We start from the raw sequence: 18,584 nt of genomic DNA on the forward strand, positions 1-18,584 counted from the left end.
AATACCCACCGAGCGCGACAGACCAATGATAACGCGAGAGTGAAAATAATTTAGAAAAGGAAAATCGAATGGGGGAGCGCCACGTGTAGAGAGTGGCCAATGACAGAGAGTGAATGAGATCACGGTGTGACCCGCGGGTGAGAGTGGAGAGTTCGAAAAGAGAGCGTGGTGGTGCTATTTGAATCACTGCTTTTGGAGGACCAAAACCCTCTCTCCCCAAAAACCCAAACCCTTGGCGGCTGCGAGACCCGTTGTGTGTTGTGTTGTGTTTAGTTCTCTCTCTTTTCTTCTCTTTCCCTCTCTTCTCTCTCTTTTTCTATATCCTTTTCTCTCTCTGTTTCGCTCTCTTTAGGGTTTTCTCGACTCTTCGATTTTGGGGCTTAAACCCTCGATTTCGATTTCGATTTAGGGCTTCCGATTCGCGCTTCTCTGTCCCAAGGAGTACCAGATCTCGTGCTTGATTTGACATGGCTACCGTTGCTAATCCCGCGGATCGTATCCTTTTATTTTTTGTGCAATTTACTTTTCGTGTTTGCTTTCTTGATCCGTTTTGTTGAATCGCTGATTGGATCTGTTACGTTTTCGTTCGTAAACCTAATTTTTGGTCTCTGCTAAGGGTGATCTTTTAGGGTTTGGTGTTCTGCTTGCTGATTTGTGATGGTTGGGTTTTGGGGTTTTTGTGCGGTCGAGTGTTTTAGGTAAAATCTGCTTGAATTTTTTTCGTTGTTGACTTTGTGGTTTAAATTGACTCGTCTGAGTGGCTGGGTATCGGGGGTTTGAGGTCTTTTGAAATCTTGTTGTTTGTGTGATGAGTTTTAGGTTTTATCAATATTGAAAACTTTTATTTCTCGAGAGGTTTTTGGTATTCCTTCACTGATTTGCTACAGAAGCAACTGATTTGCTCCAGAAGCTATCGCTAGAAACTCAGCCTAAGCCCTTGGAGATGCCTGAACCTACCAAGAAGGTAAAAACATGTGTTTTTTAAACTTTGCTGTATAAAATTCACGATTTGACTCACTTGTATCAATCTTGTAACTTTTGACGTGTTAAATGAGATGTTTGTTACTGTTTTATGTGTTTTTCTTGTGAATTGTGTGTTATTGAGTTGATTTGTACAATTCTGTAGGCCACTGGGAATCAGTATGGATCGGTTGATTCAGGAAATGCTGCAAATGGCCAGATCCCGTCGTACGATCGGTCTGTGACCCCGGTGCTACAAGATTTTATTGATCCGACCGTGTGTTACCTCCCAAATGGTTATCCGTCTACGGCATATTATTATGGTGGTAAGTTTATGGGTAAATACCGCAAATGAAGATGGATTCCTTGTAACTGAGTTCTGTTAATGCATTGCATAAATCTCGTGCAAGCTAAATTATTTTGTTTTATCGCAGGTTATGATGGAACTGGTAACGAGTGGGATGATTATTCTAGATATGTGAATTCGGAAGGAGTTGAGATGACTTCGGTGAGATATTTTACTTTACCGTTTTCCACATTCTTCAGCCCCTTTGACCCAATTGCTAATGCTATTATCTGCACTACTTTTTGATTGTTGTCAGGGAGTTTATGGGGATAACGGGTCTCTAGTTTATCACCATGGGTATGGATATGCTCCCTATGGCCCCTATTCGCCAGCAGGGTCGCCAGTTCCAACCATGGGTAATGATGGTCAGTTGTACGGGCCTCAACATTATCAGTATCCTCCCTATTTTCAACCGTTAACACCAACAAGTGCGCCATTCACACCTACTCCTGCTGTCCTTCCTCAGGGTGAGGTTTCGACCTCAGTTGCTGCTGATCAAAAGACTCTCCCTGTCGAAGCAGCCAATGGAAATTCTAATGGTGTAGCAAACGGTGGCAATGCTAAAGGTAATAATTCTGTTGCTCCTGTTAAACAGGCCAATCAGAATTCATCTTATAGTTCCAAAGCTTCAAATGAAAGGGTTGCTATGCCAGGTCGTGGTCCAACTTCAGGTTATCAGGATCCAAGATTTGGTTTTGATGGAGTACGATCACCAATCCCATGGCTAGACGCCCCACTATTTTCAGATGGGCAGCCAAGGCCTGTGAGTAGCACAGCTATCACTCCCTCAATATCAGGTGGCAACAACACTGCTTCAAGGAACCAGACTTTTCGTCCTAATTCTCAATTTATGGTATGCACAATAATTTGAAGTTTTTATTAGTTTGTCATATGCGATGGATTGTTGAGCCTAATGACTTTTTTTGTGTAGTCCATTGGTTCAACTTGAATTTATTGTATTGAATTGTTGTCTACCTATACTGCTATTATGGTTATTTATACCCAAGTTGTGTTTTGACAGGGCTTGCACCATCCGAGACCAATGCCTGCCATGGGAGCCACCCATAACTTCATAAATAGGATGTATCCAAACAAGTTGTATGGTCAATACGGGAGCACTGTCAGATCTGGAATGGGTTATGGAACACATGGGTATGATACCCGCACTAATGGAAGGGCTTGGTTAGCTGTTGACAGTAAGTACAAAACCAGGGGAAGAAGTGGTGGTTACTTTGGCTATGGCAATGAGAACGTAGATGGTTTGAATGAACTAAACAGAGGACCTAGGGCTAAAGGTGGTAAGAACCAGAAGGGTTTTGCACCAGCTGTTCTTGCAGTGAAAGGACAGAATTTACCAGCAACTCTAAGTACAGACGAGGAGAAAGACAAGACTAGTACTGTTCCTGACAGAGATCAATACAACAAAGCTGATTTCCCAGAGGAATATGCCGATGCCAAATTTTTTGTCATTAAGTCATACAGCGAGGATGATATTCACAAGAGCATAAAATACAACGTGTGGGCCAGTACACAAAATGGCAATAAGAAGCTTGATGCTGCATACCAGGAGGCACAGCAGAAACCTGGTGGCTGCCCTGTATTCCTATTCTTCTCAGTAAGCATCTCTGCCATATGATGTTGATCTCTTCTATTTTCTTATACGGTAATTTTAATCTAATTTGTTGTGTTTATTATTCAGGTTAATACCAGTGGCCAATTCGTGGGGCTTGCTGAAATGATTGGTCCTGTTGATTTTAACAAGAGTGTTGAGTATTGGCAGCAAGACAAGTGGAACGGTTGTTTTCCTCTGAAGTGGCACATTGTTAAGGATGTACCTAACAATTTGTTGAGGCACATCACGCTGGACAACAACGAGAACAAACCTGTCACAAATAGTCGGGATACCCAAGAGGTAATTAGGTCCTGCTCATTTGTTGGTTTCTTGTAGTAGTGTCTCTTACTTTAATCTGAACCACTATGTTTATGTTGCAGGTAATGTTGGAGCCTGGTCTGAAATTAATCAAAATCTTCAAGGAATATACTAGTAAGACATGCATTCTGGATGATTTTGGGTTTTATGAGGCCCGTCAGAAGACTATTTTGGAGAAGAAAGCAAAGCAACAATACCCAAAGCAGGCAAGTGATATTTCATCTATTATAGTTATGTGAACATTATTAGATTGTGTGCTGATGTTTTAGCTGTCTGTTTATGCAGGTGTGGGAAGGGAAACCTACTGATGAGAAGGTTGAGATAAACGGTGAAGCCAATATTCAGAAGTCTGAATCAGAATTGCTGAAGGAGTCTAACCTTACTGAAAAGGATGGCGATGACCCGAAAGTTGCCGAGAATGGATCTGTTTCAAAAACTGGAGATGCCCCAAAGGGTGCTAAACCAGTTATTTCTGAGGGTAAGGTTGTGTTAGGCAGCAATGGGATTGCTAATGGTTGCTGAAGCTCTAGTGTTGAAGGCGGTCCAATGCAAATATTGGTTCTTAGGAACATATGTCTCAGCTACTGGGTTCCGCCTGATCTGTCTTGCCTTCTCTTGCAGTCTGAATATAGTGATTGGTTGCCTAGTGAAGATAAAGATCTGTATATTGAGATTGGCTGGGCGGAGTTAGTTCATAGAATTCTAGCACCAATCCCATCTCATTGGGTTTTGTTTACAGTGGTTAGCTCCTAACAGGCTTTACTCCTAGGGTTTTTGGGTTTTTAGGGTTTCTGCTTAAGATGCTTATATCTTTTTTTGGTTTTTGTTCGGGCTTTTTATCCTTCTCTCTGCCTTTTTCTCCTTTCTTTCTTTTACTTGGTTGGTGGTTTCCTGTCTTGTAAATTTAGATCTACTTTGTTGCAGAGCAGCTTTCTTTGTTTCTTTCAACAGGGGTAGAAAGCAAGGTGGGAAATACTGAAATATAGTTGGTTTTTATGCTTTTTTTTTTCAAGTTTTTCGTCTTAATTTAGTCTGTTTATTTTCTATCCGATGATTGACATGGGCATACTGGAGGAAGAATTATATTTGTGGACAATCTGTTATGTAATAGGGTGTTTTCTGGCTTATGAAGATCACCATATTGTTTAGTTCATTTAGCTTTCCTGTTCTTGTTAGATTTTCATACCCCCACAATCTTCCTTCCGTAGTTTACTTGAATTAAAACTAATTCTGAAAATCTCCCTCGTCTTTGCTGGTGAGGAGGTAATTACGTTATTTCATCTAGAATAGAGAAAAGTTGTAGTAGAGCTGACTATTTGCAATAAAGTTGTGGTGTTCCTTCTGTGGTTGAAATTGGCTTTAATGAGACAGTTCCCCGTTTTTTAAAATGGCGGAGAATTAAGTTTTTCGGCTTGAAAATGTATTTTACTAACGAGCAGATATATTATTACTTTAGTTTCCATTCATAGTAGTATTTTTTTAAAAAACAATTGTCCCTATTTACTTTTGATTAATTATTTAAAATGTGTGGTTTAAATTTATTAACAGCAAGAAATTAAAGAAAAGATATTCGTCAATTTTTTTTAATAGAAATAAAAGCATATTTAAATAATTGAAATTATAGTGTCCCACAGTTTCATGTATATTGTGCCGATGGCGTTCCGATAACATTGGTTACTTGGGCATGTCAAGGTCTGGTCTCCTATCATCAATCGCTTCGCCCATTGAGTGTTGAGGAAATGCATCAGGATACGTTGCCATTATTTTTGATTTCATACTTCTGCGAACCAAACAGGAAAATAAGTCATAAAAAAGATAAATTGAAGATGTATGGGTGGTGGTAGCAAAAGCACAAATAGAAGGTTCTTCGTTACATTTTTATACGTTAATCACATGCTCCTCTAATCCGTTTCTTATACTCTTGCCTAACATTATCATCTTACGTTTTATTTGTTAATCCTAAAATTCGGAAAGATAAAAATGTAGATACTACCAGTCAAGATTAGGATTACTCAACACAAATCTCGAAATGGTGTATCTAAACACGTTTCATCTCTTCATTTATTAGGAAGCCACCATGAGCTTTCGTTGCCGAAGAATTTACTTGTGCCTTTCTGGCTTTCGTTGTTTAGTTGGTTCTCTTTGACAAGATTTCCTGTCGTTTACCAATGTCATCAACACTAAAGACCTTTTATCTTCAACATTCTCAATCAACGCCCATCCTAGGTATTTTTCTTTCATCATTCAGCACTCGTGTTATTACACAACGAAGAAGGTTGATGATAACCATTATAGGGAGGGAGGGAACACGAAAAAAATACCTAGTCCTTGTGTACATATAATGTCAATAAACACACAATAATAGGAATTCAATTATATCGTATGTGTGTTTACATATGTACTGGTCTGCTTTGTCCATGCCTGATATATATAATTGAGTATTCTCTCTCTCTCCCTATATATATATATATATATGTATATGTATACACACACATATCTCGACATACACAGTTGCAGACACATTTTATATAGTACAGTAGAGTATTTCTCTCTACACCTGAGTAAAGTCTGCCAATTTTGTCTAAAATCGGAACTGTTGACTGGTTTCTGAACCTACTCACCAGCTAGCTAATCATCAAGCCACATCAAGTCCACAAATTGAGAGCCAAAAATACGTTACTGTATGACAAAATAATGAGGAGCCAATAGCAAAGTGGTGTGAAACCTTTAATGTGATCACAACAATTTTATAACAATTCAACTAAATCTATTTATTTGTGATATCATTGAAATTCAAGACACTAGACTTAACGGTGAGACAGAAATAGATGATAAACACGGTTTGCTTGAGACAAAAAGATAAAGGCCTTAGATGGAATATCTGTGTAAAGATTTTGATACCGAGGAAAAGTGTACCACATGCACATATAAAAGAAATTTCCCAAAGGCTTAAGTTGTTTGGTAGAACACAACACACAAAGGACTTCATATCTGACACGCTCCTTCACAATAAATACCATTTGAACTTGGCATACATGAATCACTAGTTCAAAATATAAAACAAAATCATCCACCTGCCTCTTTCTCCCTCTTCTCAACTATCATCTTCAAATTAGGACATCTTTACATGTAGATAGTCAAAATATTTGGAGAAAAAAAAATTTAAGCTATATTCATACACTAATATGGCAATAAAATCTTCAACAATGGAGAATAACAAGGAAGCCAATATCTTATTCCTAGAAGATAGGGATTATCTAAATCACTAGCTTATTTAAAGATTAGTTCAGCATAAAAATAATTCAAATTTTAACAATTTAATATTCTCCCTCAGACTGAATAGCAAATTTATTCAGTTGTCAATTGGGCCAACACATAGTCCTAATGAACCTCAAAGCATTATAAGGAAATTGTTCGTGAACTAACTGACAAACCTTGTTAAAGGGCATCTATGTATGGCCATGAAAAACAGGATTCTTTGAGATCTAAGAATCACTGTCACAGAAAATTGTTGTGCCACACCACCTTGATTCACTTGAATTGACAGGTGCAAGAAACTGCAGCAACAAATTCAACTGCAATGGAAGACAGAGAGGCTGACAGCCTCTTTGTACAGAAAAAGTAACAAACGTCTCATACTAGAAAACTGCTCTGAAATTCATCCCCTTGATATCCTTAATAGACAATGTTGTAGTCATAGATCTCTATTTTCTCAATGACTACAACATTGTCTGTCTTTGCTTATTGAGTGGCAGCTTGTAATGGCAAGTGCGTGTTAAAATATTATTGACAAACTTCCCTTTCAGCATCTCTAACTCCTCCTTAAGAGTCAGGCATTAGACTTGCTAAATATAGAAGAAAAACCTTGCGGACAACGAAAATTGATGATAGGATAGGATCATGCAAAAATTTCAAAGACACGTAATTTATCAAGGTTAGACACTACTTGCTTACATCAACAAAAACATCTCAAAATCTAGGCACCATTTGAAGACTATGACTTTTTTGGACGAACTTGAAAAGCTCTCCCCAAAAAGTTTATTACCCTACAAACTCGAGCCCTCCACTTAAGAGTTAAAAAGGAATTATATCACTCTCACTCAAAAGAGATTTTCTCATATCTCTACTATTTAGGATTTTCTTCCCTTGACATGACCCCCTTCAACGAGCATTAGATGCTTTTAGATACATCTTTGTTCAAAATGGTCATCTACCAAGAAGAGATAATCTTTTGCCTTCTCAATGGCTTTCTCTTCTGCTTAACTATTTTGCACTCCTTTTCCCTTCATATCTTTGAGTCTTGGAATCACTGGTGGCTCAAATACACTCTTAGTCACCGTATTCTCTCCAAGCGTCCATATAATCAGGTCCGTTTGTTGAGTGGGTTCTGATACTAGTAGCTACCTACTCAAAATAGTAAAAACCTGAACTATACAATAAACTAATATGACCATATATATAGCGCCCTACAATAACAAGAGAGAAGTTATAGTCTATGTTTCAAATACTAACGTGGAGATTATACATAGCCAGTCTCTGATTCCTGTAAGATAAGGATACCGAAATCACTAACACATATATAAACTAGTATATTGATTGAAAGGGAAGAAAAAGTGAAATTCTACAAGGTTCAATTACTTGAATTCTTAAAAATAAAATAGAATAAATAAAAAACTAGACGAAGTGCATTCCTGATAGGTTTCTGATAAAGAAACCTTATCTTTCACCCAACTAACACACGCAAACAGAGCAAAAGTTCTGCATAACCTCTGATTTTATTGATCTCCAAGAAAGAATACAAGAATGAAGCAATAAGGGAGCCTAATCTCCCCCCAACAAGACTAAACAATCTGTTCATACACTTGAATCGCCAAAAAAATCCCTCTCCTCTCCCCATCTCAACAATTTATACAAAGGTATATTCCCGCTCTTCCTAACTGTTAACACAGTTAGGCAACTAACTGCCTCTAACTGTTAACTAACAGTTGACTACCCTCTCTTCCTCCTTACATACACTCTCAACTTCCTATCATTACCCTCCCCTCCATTTTCAACCTTGTCCTCAAGATTGAACTCTGGAAATTGGCCCTTGATTGTTGCTAAATCTTCCCACCAAGTACGGTCTCCAGTGTTGGATGGCTAACACCAAAGCCATTAACTCCTTCTCATAGATCGATTTACTTAAGGTGTTCTCCGACAAGGCCTTACTGTAGAAGGCGATGGGTCTCCTGTTTTGGGTCAGCACGACACCTACACCTCCTCCTGAGGCATCACACTCAATATGGAACTCCTGGTTGAAATCGGGTAACTCTAACACGGGGCCCGACGTGATAGCTGCCTTTAATTCATCCATAGCTTGCTTCGCCTGCTCATTCCACGTGAATCTTCCCTTTTTGAGTAACTCTGTCAATGGTTTTGCTATTTTTCCATAGCCCGCTACGAACCTCCGATAGTAACCGGTGAGCCCCAGGAACCCTCTCAACGCTTTTTAAGTTTCTGGGTTCTTCCCATTCAACCACCGCTCTAATTTTATCACCGTCCATTTCCACCCCTTGTTCGGAAATTTGATGGCCCAAGTAACGTATCTTCCTTCTTCCAAAGTCACACTTTTTCCGATTGGCCACCCACCCATTTCGTTCCAGCAACTACATCACCATACCCAGCTGCTTTAAATGATCCACCCAGTTTGTACTATAGACGAGAATATCGTCGAAAAACACCAGCACCCATTTCCTAAGATACGGTTGTAACAGCTGGTTCATTGTACTCTGAAAAGTGGCCGGCGCATTCGTAAGTCCGAACGGCATCACGAGAAACTCGAAGTGTCCCAGGTGGGTGCGGAAGGCTGCCTTGGCTACGTCCTCTTCCTCCATCCTGATCTGGTGGTACCCTGCTTTCAAATCGATCTTTGAGAAGTACCTGGCCCCTCTTAATTCGTCCACCAGCTCCTCTATCACCGGAATAGGGAATTTGTCCGATACAGTGGCCTTGTTCAGGGCTCTGTAATCTACACAAAAGCGCCAACTCCCATCCTTCTTCTTCACGAGGATGACCGGGCTGGAAAACGGACTCGTGCTGTGGCGTATGATCCCGGCCTTCAACATATCATCCACCTGTTTTTCGATCTCACCTTTCAGAATGTGAGGATAACGGTATGGCCTCACATTTATAGGGTCTACACCCACTTTCAACTTTATTCGGTGCCGTATGTGACATGTTGGAGGCAGCCCGTGCACATCATGGAATAAGCAATAGTGGGTTTGCAGCAGCTTCTCCAGTTCAGCCTGCTGCTGGGCTGTTACATCTGTTCCCCACTCACCATCTTCAGCTCTCTCTATTGCACTTAGACCCCACACTAATGCTCCTGACTCAGCGTTATCTCCTAGCTTCCACAAAGATCTCGCTTTCACCAGCTGGCGCGATAGGGCTGGATCACCCTTGATCGTGATCTTTTTATCCCCCACATTATATTCCATTGTCATGCTACCCCAACTCGTCCGAACTTCGCCCAATTTAGGCAACCATACAAACCCCAGAATAACGTCGACGCCCCCCAACTCGAAAACATGGAACTCTTCCTCCACATCCACCTCCTCCAATAATCACCCCTTCACATCGTCCTTGGGTAATCCGACGACCCAAACTCACTTGGTATGGTACCGTATCGATCACCGGCAAGCCCAACTCCTCCGTGGTCCTCTTACTTATATAGTTGTGGCTTGCTCCGTTGTCTTTGAGCACCACCACCCTCTGTTCACCAATTTTCCCTGTCAACTTCAAGGTTCCCGGGTTGGTCCAGCCTTCTGCCGAACACGCGGACAACTCCATCACTTTCTCCTCCTGGCCGCCGTTTACCTCGCTCCTCGCGGGTCCTCCACCCTCTGTTCTTCCAAACGGGTTCGTCACTGGTTTAGTCGATTCCGATCGCGTCACAATACCCATTGATCGCGCACCGAATGGGTTCATCTTGAATCCACTAGCTTGGCTTTCCTACGCTTTCATCATCGCATCTTCTATGTCGCGCACAATCCTCATCGCCTCCATCAACTCCGATGGGTTCTGGATCTGCACCTGACCCTTCACGTCCTCACGTAAACTGGCTAAGAAGTAGCCCATCACCTATTCCTCTGGAATCCCCGTCGTTTGCCCCATCAAGACTTCAAACTAACGCACGAATTCCTCGACTGTTCCTTCTTGATGTAGAGTAACCAGTCGCTCGAATACGGTCCCCCTGAATCCACCACCGAAGCAATTAATCATGGCTTCTTTCAACCCGTTCCACGTTCGGTTTCTCGCTTTCTCTTTCCAGAAAGTGAACCAGTACGCCGCGCTGCCCTCCATGCTTACATAGGCGACCTCCACCTTTTCTTCATCGTTCGTCACCCTTTGTATATTGAAAAACCTTTTTGCCCGATTGAACCAACTGAGTGGCTCGTCTTCGTCAAAGGTGGGTAACTCAACCCTCTTCCTCCAAGGCTTTTGCGCTCCACTTCTTTCGCCGCTTCCACCGCCTCCGGTCTCCTCATTCCCTCTGTGTCAGTTATCATTCACGGAGCTACCCTCCGAACTGCTCTCCACGTGATTTTCCTGTTTTTCCAAAATTTTCATAATTTGTTGTAAATCGCGACGTACCGCCGTCGACTCCGCCTTCATTCCCTCCACCGTTATCTCAATCGCTTCTAATCTTGCCTCCGTCGTCGTCTCCATCTCTTCACCGCAGCATCCACAAAATTTGGACCCGGCAGGTCGACCAAAGTGATAGGTTTCTGATAAAGAAACCTTATCTTTCACCCAACTAACACACGCAAACAGAGCAAAAGTTCTGCATAACCTCTGATATTATTGATCTCCAAGAAAGAATACAAGAATGAATCAATAAGGGAGCCTAATCTCCCCCCAACAAGACTAAACAGTTTGTTCATACACTTGAATCGCCAAAAAAATCCCTCTCCTCTCCCCATCTCAACAATTTATACAAAGGTATAGTCCCGCTCTTCCTAACTGTTAACACAGTTAGGCAACTAACTCTCTCTAACTGTTAACTAACAGTTGACTACTCTCTCTTCCTCCTTACATACACTCTCAACTTCCATTCAATTCCATTCCGTGAATCCCATATCTTTTCTTTTCTTTTCCTCTAATTTGAAGCCTTATGATGAAAATAAGAGAAGAATATTATGCCCAAAGATAACGAGAAGAACAAGCGCAGGATGAGGATTGTCAACATTATTTCCCTGTCATTTCTCCAACCAATACCCCACTATATAAAGCACCCAGAAACCAACATCCAATTCCGCTCTTCACTACAGTTCCTAATTAACACCTACTTTCCCAGGTAGCCGAGACACCTGTACAATCACGAAAAATCCTTCAAATAAATCAGCGCAGCAGTGTCTTGTTTGGATTTTTTGTTGGCTTGCTTAATATCCTTGGTATGACCAATGACATTGCTCCTATTAAGTGTCATATTAAACTATAGGAAAGAGAGAAACATTGAGCAAAAACCGTGTGTTTTTGAGAAAACGCAGTTGCTTTATTTATATTGAAAACAAAAGAATCAATACAATAAATAGAGGAGTTTTGACAATTGTTAATAACAAATACATGATACGAAAATAAAATAAAAATGTTCCTAAAAATACGTTTATTATAGATATGCTTGATTATATAAGATCAATTCCCCAGCTCTATAATTATTACCTTCTCCTTCAGCCTAGAGCATGTAAATTGTATGTGTCTAGATTGTGACAAATATAATCGATCTTAGGTTCTTAAAGACTGTAAATATGTCAGCTAATTGTTCACTAGAGTTGACAAATATAGTGGTGATGCCTTCATACTCTAGTTTTCCTCTTATTAAATGACAACCCAACTCAATATGTTTGGTTCTATCATGAAAGATAAGATAAGATGCAACGTGTAGTGTCGACTGATTGTCACATCCAAGGTGCATTTAGGATGTTTTATCAAATTTGAGCACTTTAAGTAGTTGTTGTAGTGATATAAGCTGACAAGTGACTAATGTCATTACCGTATAATTTGCTTTTGAACTTGATCTTGCCTACTTTTTTATGATATTAAATCACACCTTCCACAAGAACACAATATCCAACTTCTCATGATCTGGTTGCAACTTTACATACCCAATAACCAAGAACAACGTTGACAGGAAATCTCCTTTTGTTTGTAAGCATTATTCTTCATAATTTCTTGAGCTTTTTGAGTCTGTTTTTGCTAAAAAAAGCCAGGACTTCCTCTCCATAAGACAAGAAGGAATCCACAACTTCAACTGCAAAGTTGACCTATATATAATTCTAGAGGGAAGGAGGAGTTCTTCCGTTACTATAAAGAGCGACATAAATGTAGCAAAATGCATTGAGCATGTTCAGCCAAGGCAAAAACTGACCCTATGAAGAGGGCTTAAGGTGAACCGTGGCCTTTAAATACTATTGCAACATCATTAAAACCTCAGTTCGTCCACCAACTAAGTATGGTAGGCAGAATTCATAAGAAACAGTTCACGCCAGAAATGGCTGATAAAAGCTGGATCAAAGTCGAACACAATACTCTTAAGCTCAGTCACTAGTGAGGCAGTGAAATTTGACAACATATTCAAATGACTATTTGTCCTTGGAAGCGGGATAAGCCAGTCCTAAAACCCATCGACAAATCCTGTCAGGGATTGGTAGTGGCTGTAAAAGGCGTCCACGTTTCTAGTATAAGAGGTCGTTTCATGGATAGAGCCGCCCTCATATTTGGCACTCATGCGCTTAACATCCTAACAATTGATACTTTCGTGAGAGCTGGCTTCTGAAAGAAGGCCTCACATTTGGAGTCTGTTAGGACATGTGCACAAGAGGAGATTCCAACCCAAAAAATTAGTCATTAAGTAGAAGAATCTCACAACTAAAGTACAAAACTAAGTATTTAATTCTACTTAACGTGGTACAAAACCACTGCGTTCTGCTGGCCCTCGAATATCCAAACAACAAGTAGGAGATGCGAAAACAGTGGATGAATGATGAAGCAGTAAATACCAAACAATTTTGAAAGGCGAGGCAGTAATAGCAACAGAAAAAAAAACAAAAAAAAAAAAACACAACGACGAACAAAATAAAAAGAATACCTGAGTTTCTGAAAGATATAATCAAGATCAGACTTGACAGACTTCAATATGCGCGTGTTTCTAGCAATGTCACCGGAAATCTCAGCAAAGCAGTGTTGAGAGAAGTCGTTGAAATGCGACAACACCGCATTGCTGTCCTGCAACCTTCCCAATCTGAAACACACTTCAATCAATCAATCAATCAAATTAACGAACACACGCACACCAACTCAATTATTGCATAACAGCGAAACTGGATTTCTATACGCACATGGTGTGTTGCATGTGGTTAAGGGAGTGAAGATCACCGGAATTAACTAGGGTTTTGAATTCGCGCGAAATCTCTTCCGAACTCGATTTCCGAGACTCCGATTCCTTCTCTGACGACATTTTCTACTAACAGAACTGCATTTGCTCTAACTTCTTTCATTTCTTTCTTATCAATGCAAAAACCGCATCGTTTTGACTAGCCCAATTAGTATATCACCAAACTGGGCCCACAGGTCCAATATCTTAAGTTTCTGGATCTGGATCAATCTTCCAAACCCAATCACTTCTGATTTTTATTTCCTACACCCCATGATTTCTTATTAAATCTTCAAAATGATTTTTTTATTTTATTTGTAAAAGTGACTTTCGAATTATATGTTTAAGAAAAATTCTGGAACAGTTTTTTGAATAAAACGTTTCAGAACAGATAACGGGTAGTTGGTGTTTGTTTAATGCCTGTTTGAATTGGAGAAAATTTTAAGCTGACCATGATTCTTCCCAATTTAATAATTATTATGAAACAGGTCCTGTTTTTCTAAAAACGTTACAATCAGAAACAGCAACTATGTGGCATAATTGGTGAGTTCAGAGATTCTCAAAACTTATAATAACTGCTTATTCCCTCTCATTTATTGCCTTTGACCCTTTTTCTTATTCTTATAAATATTTTTATGACCATATAATTTTAATTTTCTTTTTTTTCTTCAAGTAATTACAAAAATTCTTAAATGAATCTAACGAAATATTATTTCTTTAAATGAACATGTTCATTGTGTAGTTCATAATTCGGTTATTAGACTCAAATTCTCATTATACCTCTATTCAATCCCTATTTAAAAGAGAAGTGATGAAATTTTATGCAAGAATTTAAACATATTGTGTCATTAAGAGAAACAAACAATAGTTTTATATTAGGATTGACATAAAGAATGTTTAAGGTAATTGCATTGTGATGAAGTTGAAAACCTTGATTAAGCTATGTACAAAAGCCCTGTGTTGTTCTAATTGAAGAGAAAGTCGACAGACTGATTACAATAAAAACTACCAGTTCCTTTGTTAGGTAGCTACTTCCCTTTCTTAGCTTCCTATTCACAGATGTAAAGGGTGGCTACAAACACTAATAACCATTGCTCTAATACTTACAACTTGACAAAAAGGGAAAAGAACCGTGACCAGAAGAAGAAGCTAGGGTCATGTCTGCAAAACAATCTCAGAGGATGTTGAGAATCTCTTAGGACAGTAAAAGGTTGATACTTGGAGAAACAGGACTTATGGGAGACAGAAGTGGTCTCTTTACAAATGGATGGTCTAATAGCCCAGCAGCAGTTGGCCGTTTGTTTGGGTTAACTTGTAAGCATTTAAGAATAAAATCTCGTGCATCTGTTGACAAAGATGTCGGAACAGGTGGGGGTTGACCACTGCCAATTCGAAATATCGCTTGCATCTGTCGTAACAAATGGAAACAAAAAGGTATTTAGCATCATTTAAGGAAGTGGACAAGAAATGGTTACATGGAAAATTCAGTCTCAGTAATAAATGAATCTAGGAAAATATAGAAACGAGGGTAAAGAAAACTGTAAAATGTTAGACATACTCCTTCCAAATGAGAATAAGGAGGTTGGCGTGTCAACATCTCTAATACTGTACATCCTAAGCTCCATATATCAGCTGCTAACCCATATCCACGGTTCCTCAAGTTAACAACCTATGATCCAACAATTCAAACTCATTCTAAGCACATCATGAAATTACAAATACTGAAAATGGTGATTCTGCAGTCCGATATAGAAAAATTCAGTGGAAGCAAGAGAAATTGTTATGAATTCTCACTACATGGAGAGAGACAAACCTCAGGGGCCATCCAGTACGGAGAGCCTTTACTTGATTTAACATCATTCAGCTTGGTTGCCTGCAAAGGAACAAAAAGAAAAATATAATTGCAAGTGGTTGGCATTGGAATTTGCAGTGATAAGTGCTGACTCAAGAAAGTTTATTTTGTGGAAGAAATGTACCTTCGCCAATCCAAAATCTGCAAGCTTGACGGACCCATTTGCATCAACCAATATATTGGCACACTTGATGTCCCTTAAAATTTAAAATTTTGGATGAAGTAAAGTTAGAATGTAGAAGTCCATGTAAATTTGAGATACTTCGGTCATCAATTTCCAACCACTGCACCCAACTTTGACCACTCAGTGATTTCAATAGTCATATAAAGTGGAAATCGGCTCAAAATAGATTCTTCAGGATACCAAAGAAGAAATGAAAATCCAAAATGCCTAAGAAAGATTGTCATTATTATGGTTACAATCATTGTATTGCATCAAGATAGAAATTTCACTCGTGTTACCTGTGAACCACATTGCGATCATGAAGATACTTCAAGCCACTCAAAATCTGTCTTGTGTATGCAGAAACTTGAGAGTCCCCTAATCGATACTTTTGATAGAGACTTGCCAACGATCCTTTTGTTACAAGTTCGAGGAAGATATACAGCTTGTCATTGTCCTGAGAAACAGTAAGACGTAAATACAGATAGCGAAAATAATTCAAGGAGTATCACCAAAACTGGGATACACGGCTAATTATAGAAACTGGATCAGAAAACATAAGGAAGATGAAATTTTCAGAGATAAGAGAGACAGATAAAGTATATTTGTTTCAATATATGGTCTTACAGAAACTATAATTGTGGTTCCTTGTCAGTGCCAACAATTACAGAAACAAGCCAGACCACACACAAATTCTAATAAAATTACCAACAAGAAAGCAGCATACCTTGTCAGTGCCAAGATATCGAACTATGTTGTCGTGTCGGAACTGACTCAAAAGAGATATTTCCTGGAAGACCAAACATACTTATATTATCAAACGCCTATGTATAAGATGGAACAAACAAACGAAGAATGTGTGCATGGTTTGACAGAAAACTAGACTATGCCATGATGTTTGTTTGATGAGAAGGGAAGCCCAACTCTCTCACCTGCTGAAGCTGGAAAATGCTCTGTTTGCCCTGGCTGTCGTTATCCAATAAAGACACCTCCTTTACGGCAAAAAAGTTCCCATCGCTGCAAGTAAAAGAAGATGTATGTGTTACATCCGCGACAAGCACAGTATAAAAATTGTGAAATTTTACATTAACAAGATAAGCACCAATATCAGAATATTTAGGGAATTGTTTACATATTGACTTTATAAAGTTGAATTACATCAGATTACTGCATTTATGATAGAATAAAAAACTTATCCTAAATAAGTTGTTGCGCCACTCATACTAGTATGGAGATTAGTATTATCAAACAACTAGTTATAATTGGTTAATGTTCTCTTTTTTTCAATACAAGTGTCTGACCCTGAAAACATGTTAAATAGTTGGTGTACGAATTTGCAAACCTTATTTTGATAGCATTTGTAAGAAAAACTTCTGAACCAAATAATCTTAGACAAGATAACTGCATTCATTTCTCACTTGGTTTTTTCCTTCCAGATGAAAAAATTGGTGTAAATTTCAATAAAGCCACCCAGACGGTCTTTCTAATTGTAGATAAAATGGGAACAACTAAGATATAGCAATAAAATCAAGTAAGTAATCTCTATGCATGGGAAGCTCAAGAAAGGAAGAAGAAAGAGAATGAAGAACAGTGTAGTGTAGAGTACTGACTCCGTGAAGCCTTCATATACAGTTCCAAAAGAGCCCTTTCCCAAGATCTCGCCTTTTTGCCACGACCCGAAATATCCGGTTGCATTCGGCGACAGGTTTTGAATATCAAAGGTCTCATTCCCGACCAAAGCAGAAACCTTTTCAATTTCAGCTTTAACACCAACATCACTGTCTTCATCACGTGACACGGAATCAGAAACCGTTGGTTGTTGGGAGGTCCAAGTGGAGGTAACCTGCGTCGGTTCCAAAATGGGAGGCCTAACGCCCTTTATTCCCCCCTCTCTCTGCTTTTTATTTTGTGGCGGTTCGTGTTGAAGGTTCACTGTGCTGCGGGCCTTCTGGGCCTGGGCTTCTTTCCAAGCCGCCGCCGGGATGGCAAAGTCCTCGGGCCCGGACAGGCCCAAGCTCCGAAATATACGGTCGAATTCGCCGTCAATTCCTTCCACTCGGAAACTCCTTTCATCCAAACTACCTATGTCTATGTCCGTTTCGGTGTCTGTGTCTTCATCCTCCTTTAACCGGTAATCGATGTTCTTCATGGCGTTCCGGCGCTCAAGGCGCGGCTTCAACGGCTTCCGGCCACCTTCCATAATGTTCTGAAGCACACGCGCACAACGCACTGACTCTTTCTCTCCGATCCAAAACATATTAGCCTGAGACGGCACTGCACACAACGCAATACAACACATTTATATTCTTTATTCCTTCTTTTAATACTGTTTGCCCAATCATTGTACTTTTGTAACATAAGGAAAACCTCTTATGCCACGTGGCAGTTGGTGGAATGTCTTTGTTTTTTCTAACCTCCAAATGCATAAAACATGTTTATGTTTATTATCTAAAATTTAAATCAAAATTATTAAGTTAAATTAGTGTCGAGTTAATTAAGTAAAAATGTATTTAAACCCATACAAATTAAGCAACGTAACTTTAGATTTAGTTTGAATCCAATTATTTAAATATAAATTGAATTTAAATTAGATTTCTAAAAATTTAATCTGTATTAACCTCTATTTATATAACATATGATTATTTACTTAACGACGTAAGAGGTAATAAATGAGTTAATAGGATAAACCAACCTGATTAAAAGAGAAAGCAAAGAGGAAATTGAATTTATTATGGTTATAGATAAAGTAAAAATGTTAGAAATTGAAACTAATGTATTTGATGATAAATTTCAATAAAAATAATTTTTGGAAAATTATCTTTCTCTTTTTCTCATAACAAGTTCATGTAAATAATTATTTTATTTTTCTTGCAATACTTTTTGTGAAAACAAGTTTATGGAAAGTGAACAGTGGAAGATCTT

The 18,584-nt window shown here is 39.1% G+C and overlaps 3 protein-coding genes across 5 annotated transcripts; 1 reads left to right on the forward strand and 2 right to left on the reverse strand.

Annotated features, from left to right (window-relative positions):
• The first annotated feature begins 202 nt into the window (after positions 1 to 202).
• Positions 203 to 4,389, forward strand: LOC124837956 (YTH domain-containing protein ECT4-like). Of its 2 annotated transcripts, XM_047313451.2 has the most exons (10): positions 203 to 495; positions 888 to 964; positions 1,127 to 1,286; positions 1,395 to 1,468; positions 1,563 to 1,872; positions 1,960 to 2,159; positions 2,328 to 2,921; positions 3,006 to 3,218; positions 3,299 to 3,442; positions 3,522 to 4,389. In XM_047313451.2, the coding sequence occupies exons 1-10, from the start codon at positions 468 to 470 to the stop codon at positions 3,756 to 3,758; spliced, it is 2,037 nt and encodes a 678-aa protein (XP_047169407.1). In that variant the 5' UTR covers positions 203 to 467; the 3' UTR covers positions 3,759 to 4,389. The 2 variants fall into 2 exon arrangements, with proteins under 2 accessions (XP_047169407.1, XP_047169405.1); XM_047313449.2 differs by having other exon boundaries at positions 1,563 to 2,159.
• Positions 4,227 to 13,776, reverse strand: LOC124837954 (kxDL motif protein). Of its 2 annotated transcripts, none has more exons than XM_047313447.2 (3): positions 13,613 to 13,773; positions 13,363 to 13,515; positions 4,227 to 5,016 (listed from the first exon to the last, which is right to left on the reverse strand). In XM_047313447.2, exons 1-3 carry the CDS (start codon positions 13,729 to 13,731, stop codon positions 4,911 to 4,913), a joined length of 378 nt encoding a protein of 125 aa, XP_047169403.1. In that variant the 5' UTR covers positions 13,732 to 13,773; the 3' UTR covers positions 4,227 to 4,910. The 2 variants fall into 2 exon arrangements, with proteins under 2 accessions (XP_047169403.1, XP_087959668.1); XM_088103542.1 differs by lacking the exon at positions 4,227 to 5,016 and adding an exon at positions 5,546 to 5,915 and having other exon boundaries at positions 13,613 to 13,776.
• A 719-nt stretch (positions 13,777 to 14,495) lies between these two features.
• LOC124837955 (mitogen-activated protein kinase kinase kinase 1-like) lies at positions 14,496 to 17,977 on the reverse strand. Its single transcript, XM_047313448.2, has 8 exons — positions 17,273 to 17,977; positions 16,595 to 16,679; positions 16,390 to 16,452; positions 15,962 to 16,119; positions 15,624 to 15,696; positions 15,461 to 15,520; positions 15,206 to 15,316; positions 14,496 to 15,055 (listed from the first exon to the last, which is right to left on the reverse strand). Exons 1-8 carry the CDS (start codon positions 17,959 to 17,961, stop codon positions 14,843 to 14,845), a joined length of 1,452 nt encoding a protein of 483 aa, XP_047169404.2. The 5' UTR covers positions 17,962 to 17,977; the 3' UTR covers positions 14,496 to 14,842.
• Between the last annotated feature and the right edge of the window lie 607 nt (positions 17,978 to 18,584).

The sequence above is a fragment of the Vigna umbellata genome, chromosome 1 (genome assembly GCF_029865625.1).
Source record: "Vigna umbellata cultivar VRB3 chromosome 1, Vumbellata_1.0, whole genome shotgun sequence".
In the NCBI taxonomy this organism is placed as follows: Eukaryota; Viridiplantae; Streptophyta; class Magnoliopsida; order Fabales; family Fabaceae; genus Vigna; species Vigna umbellata.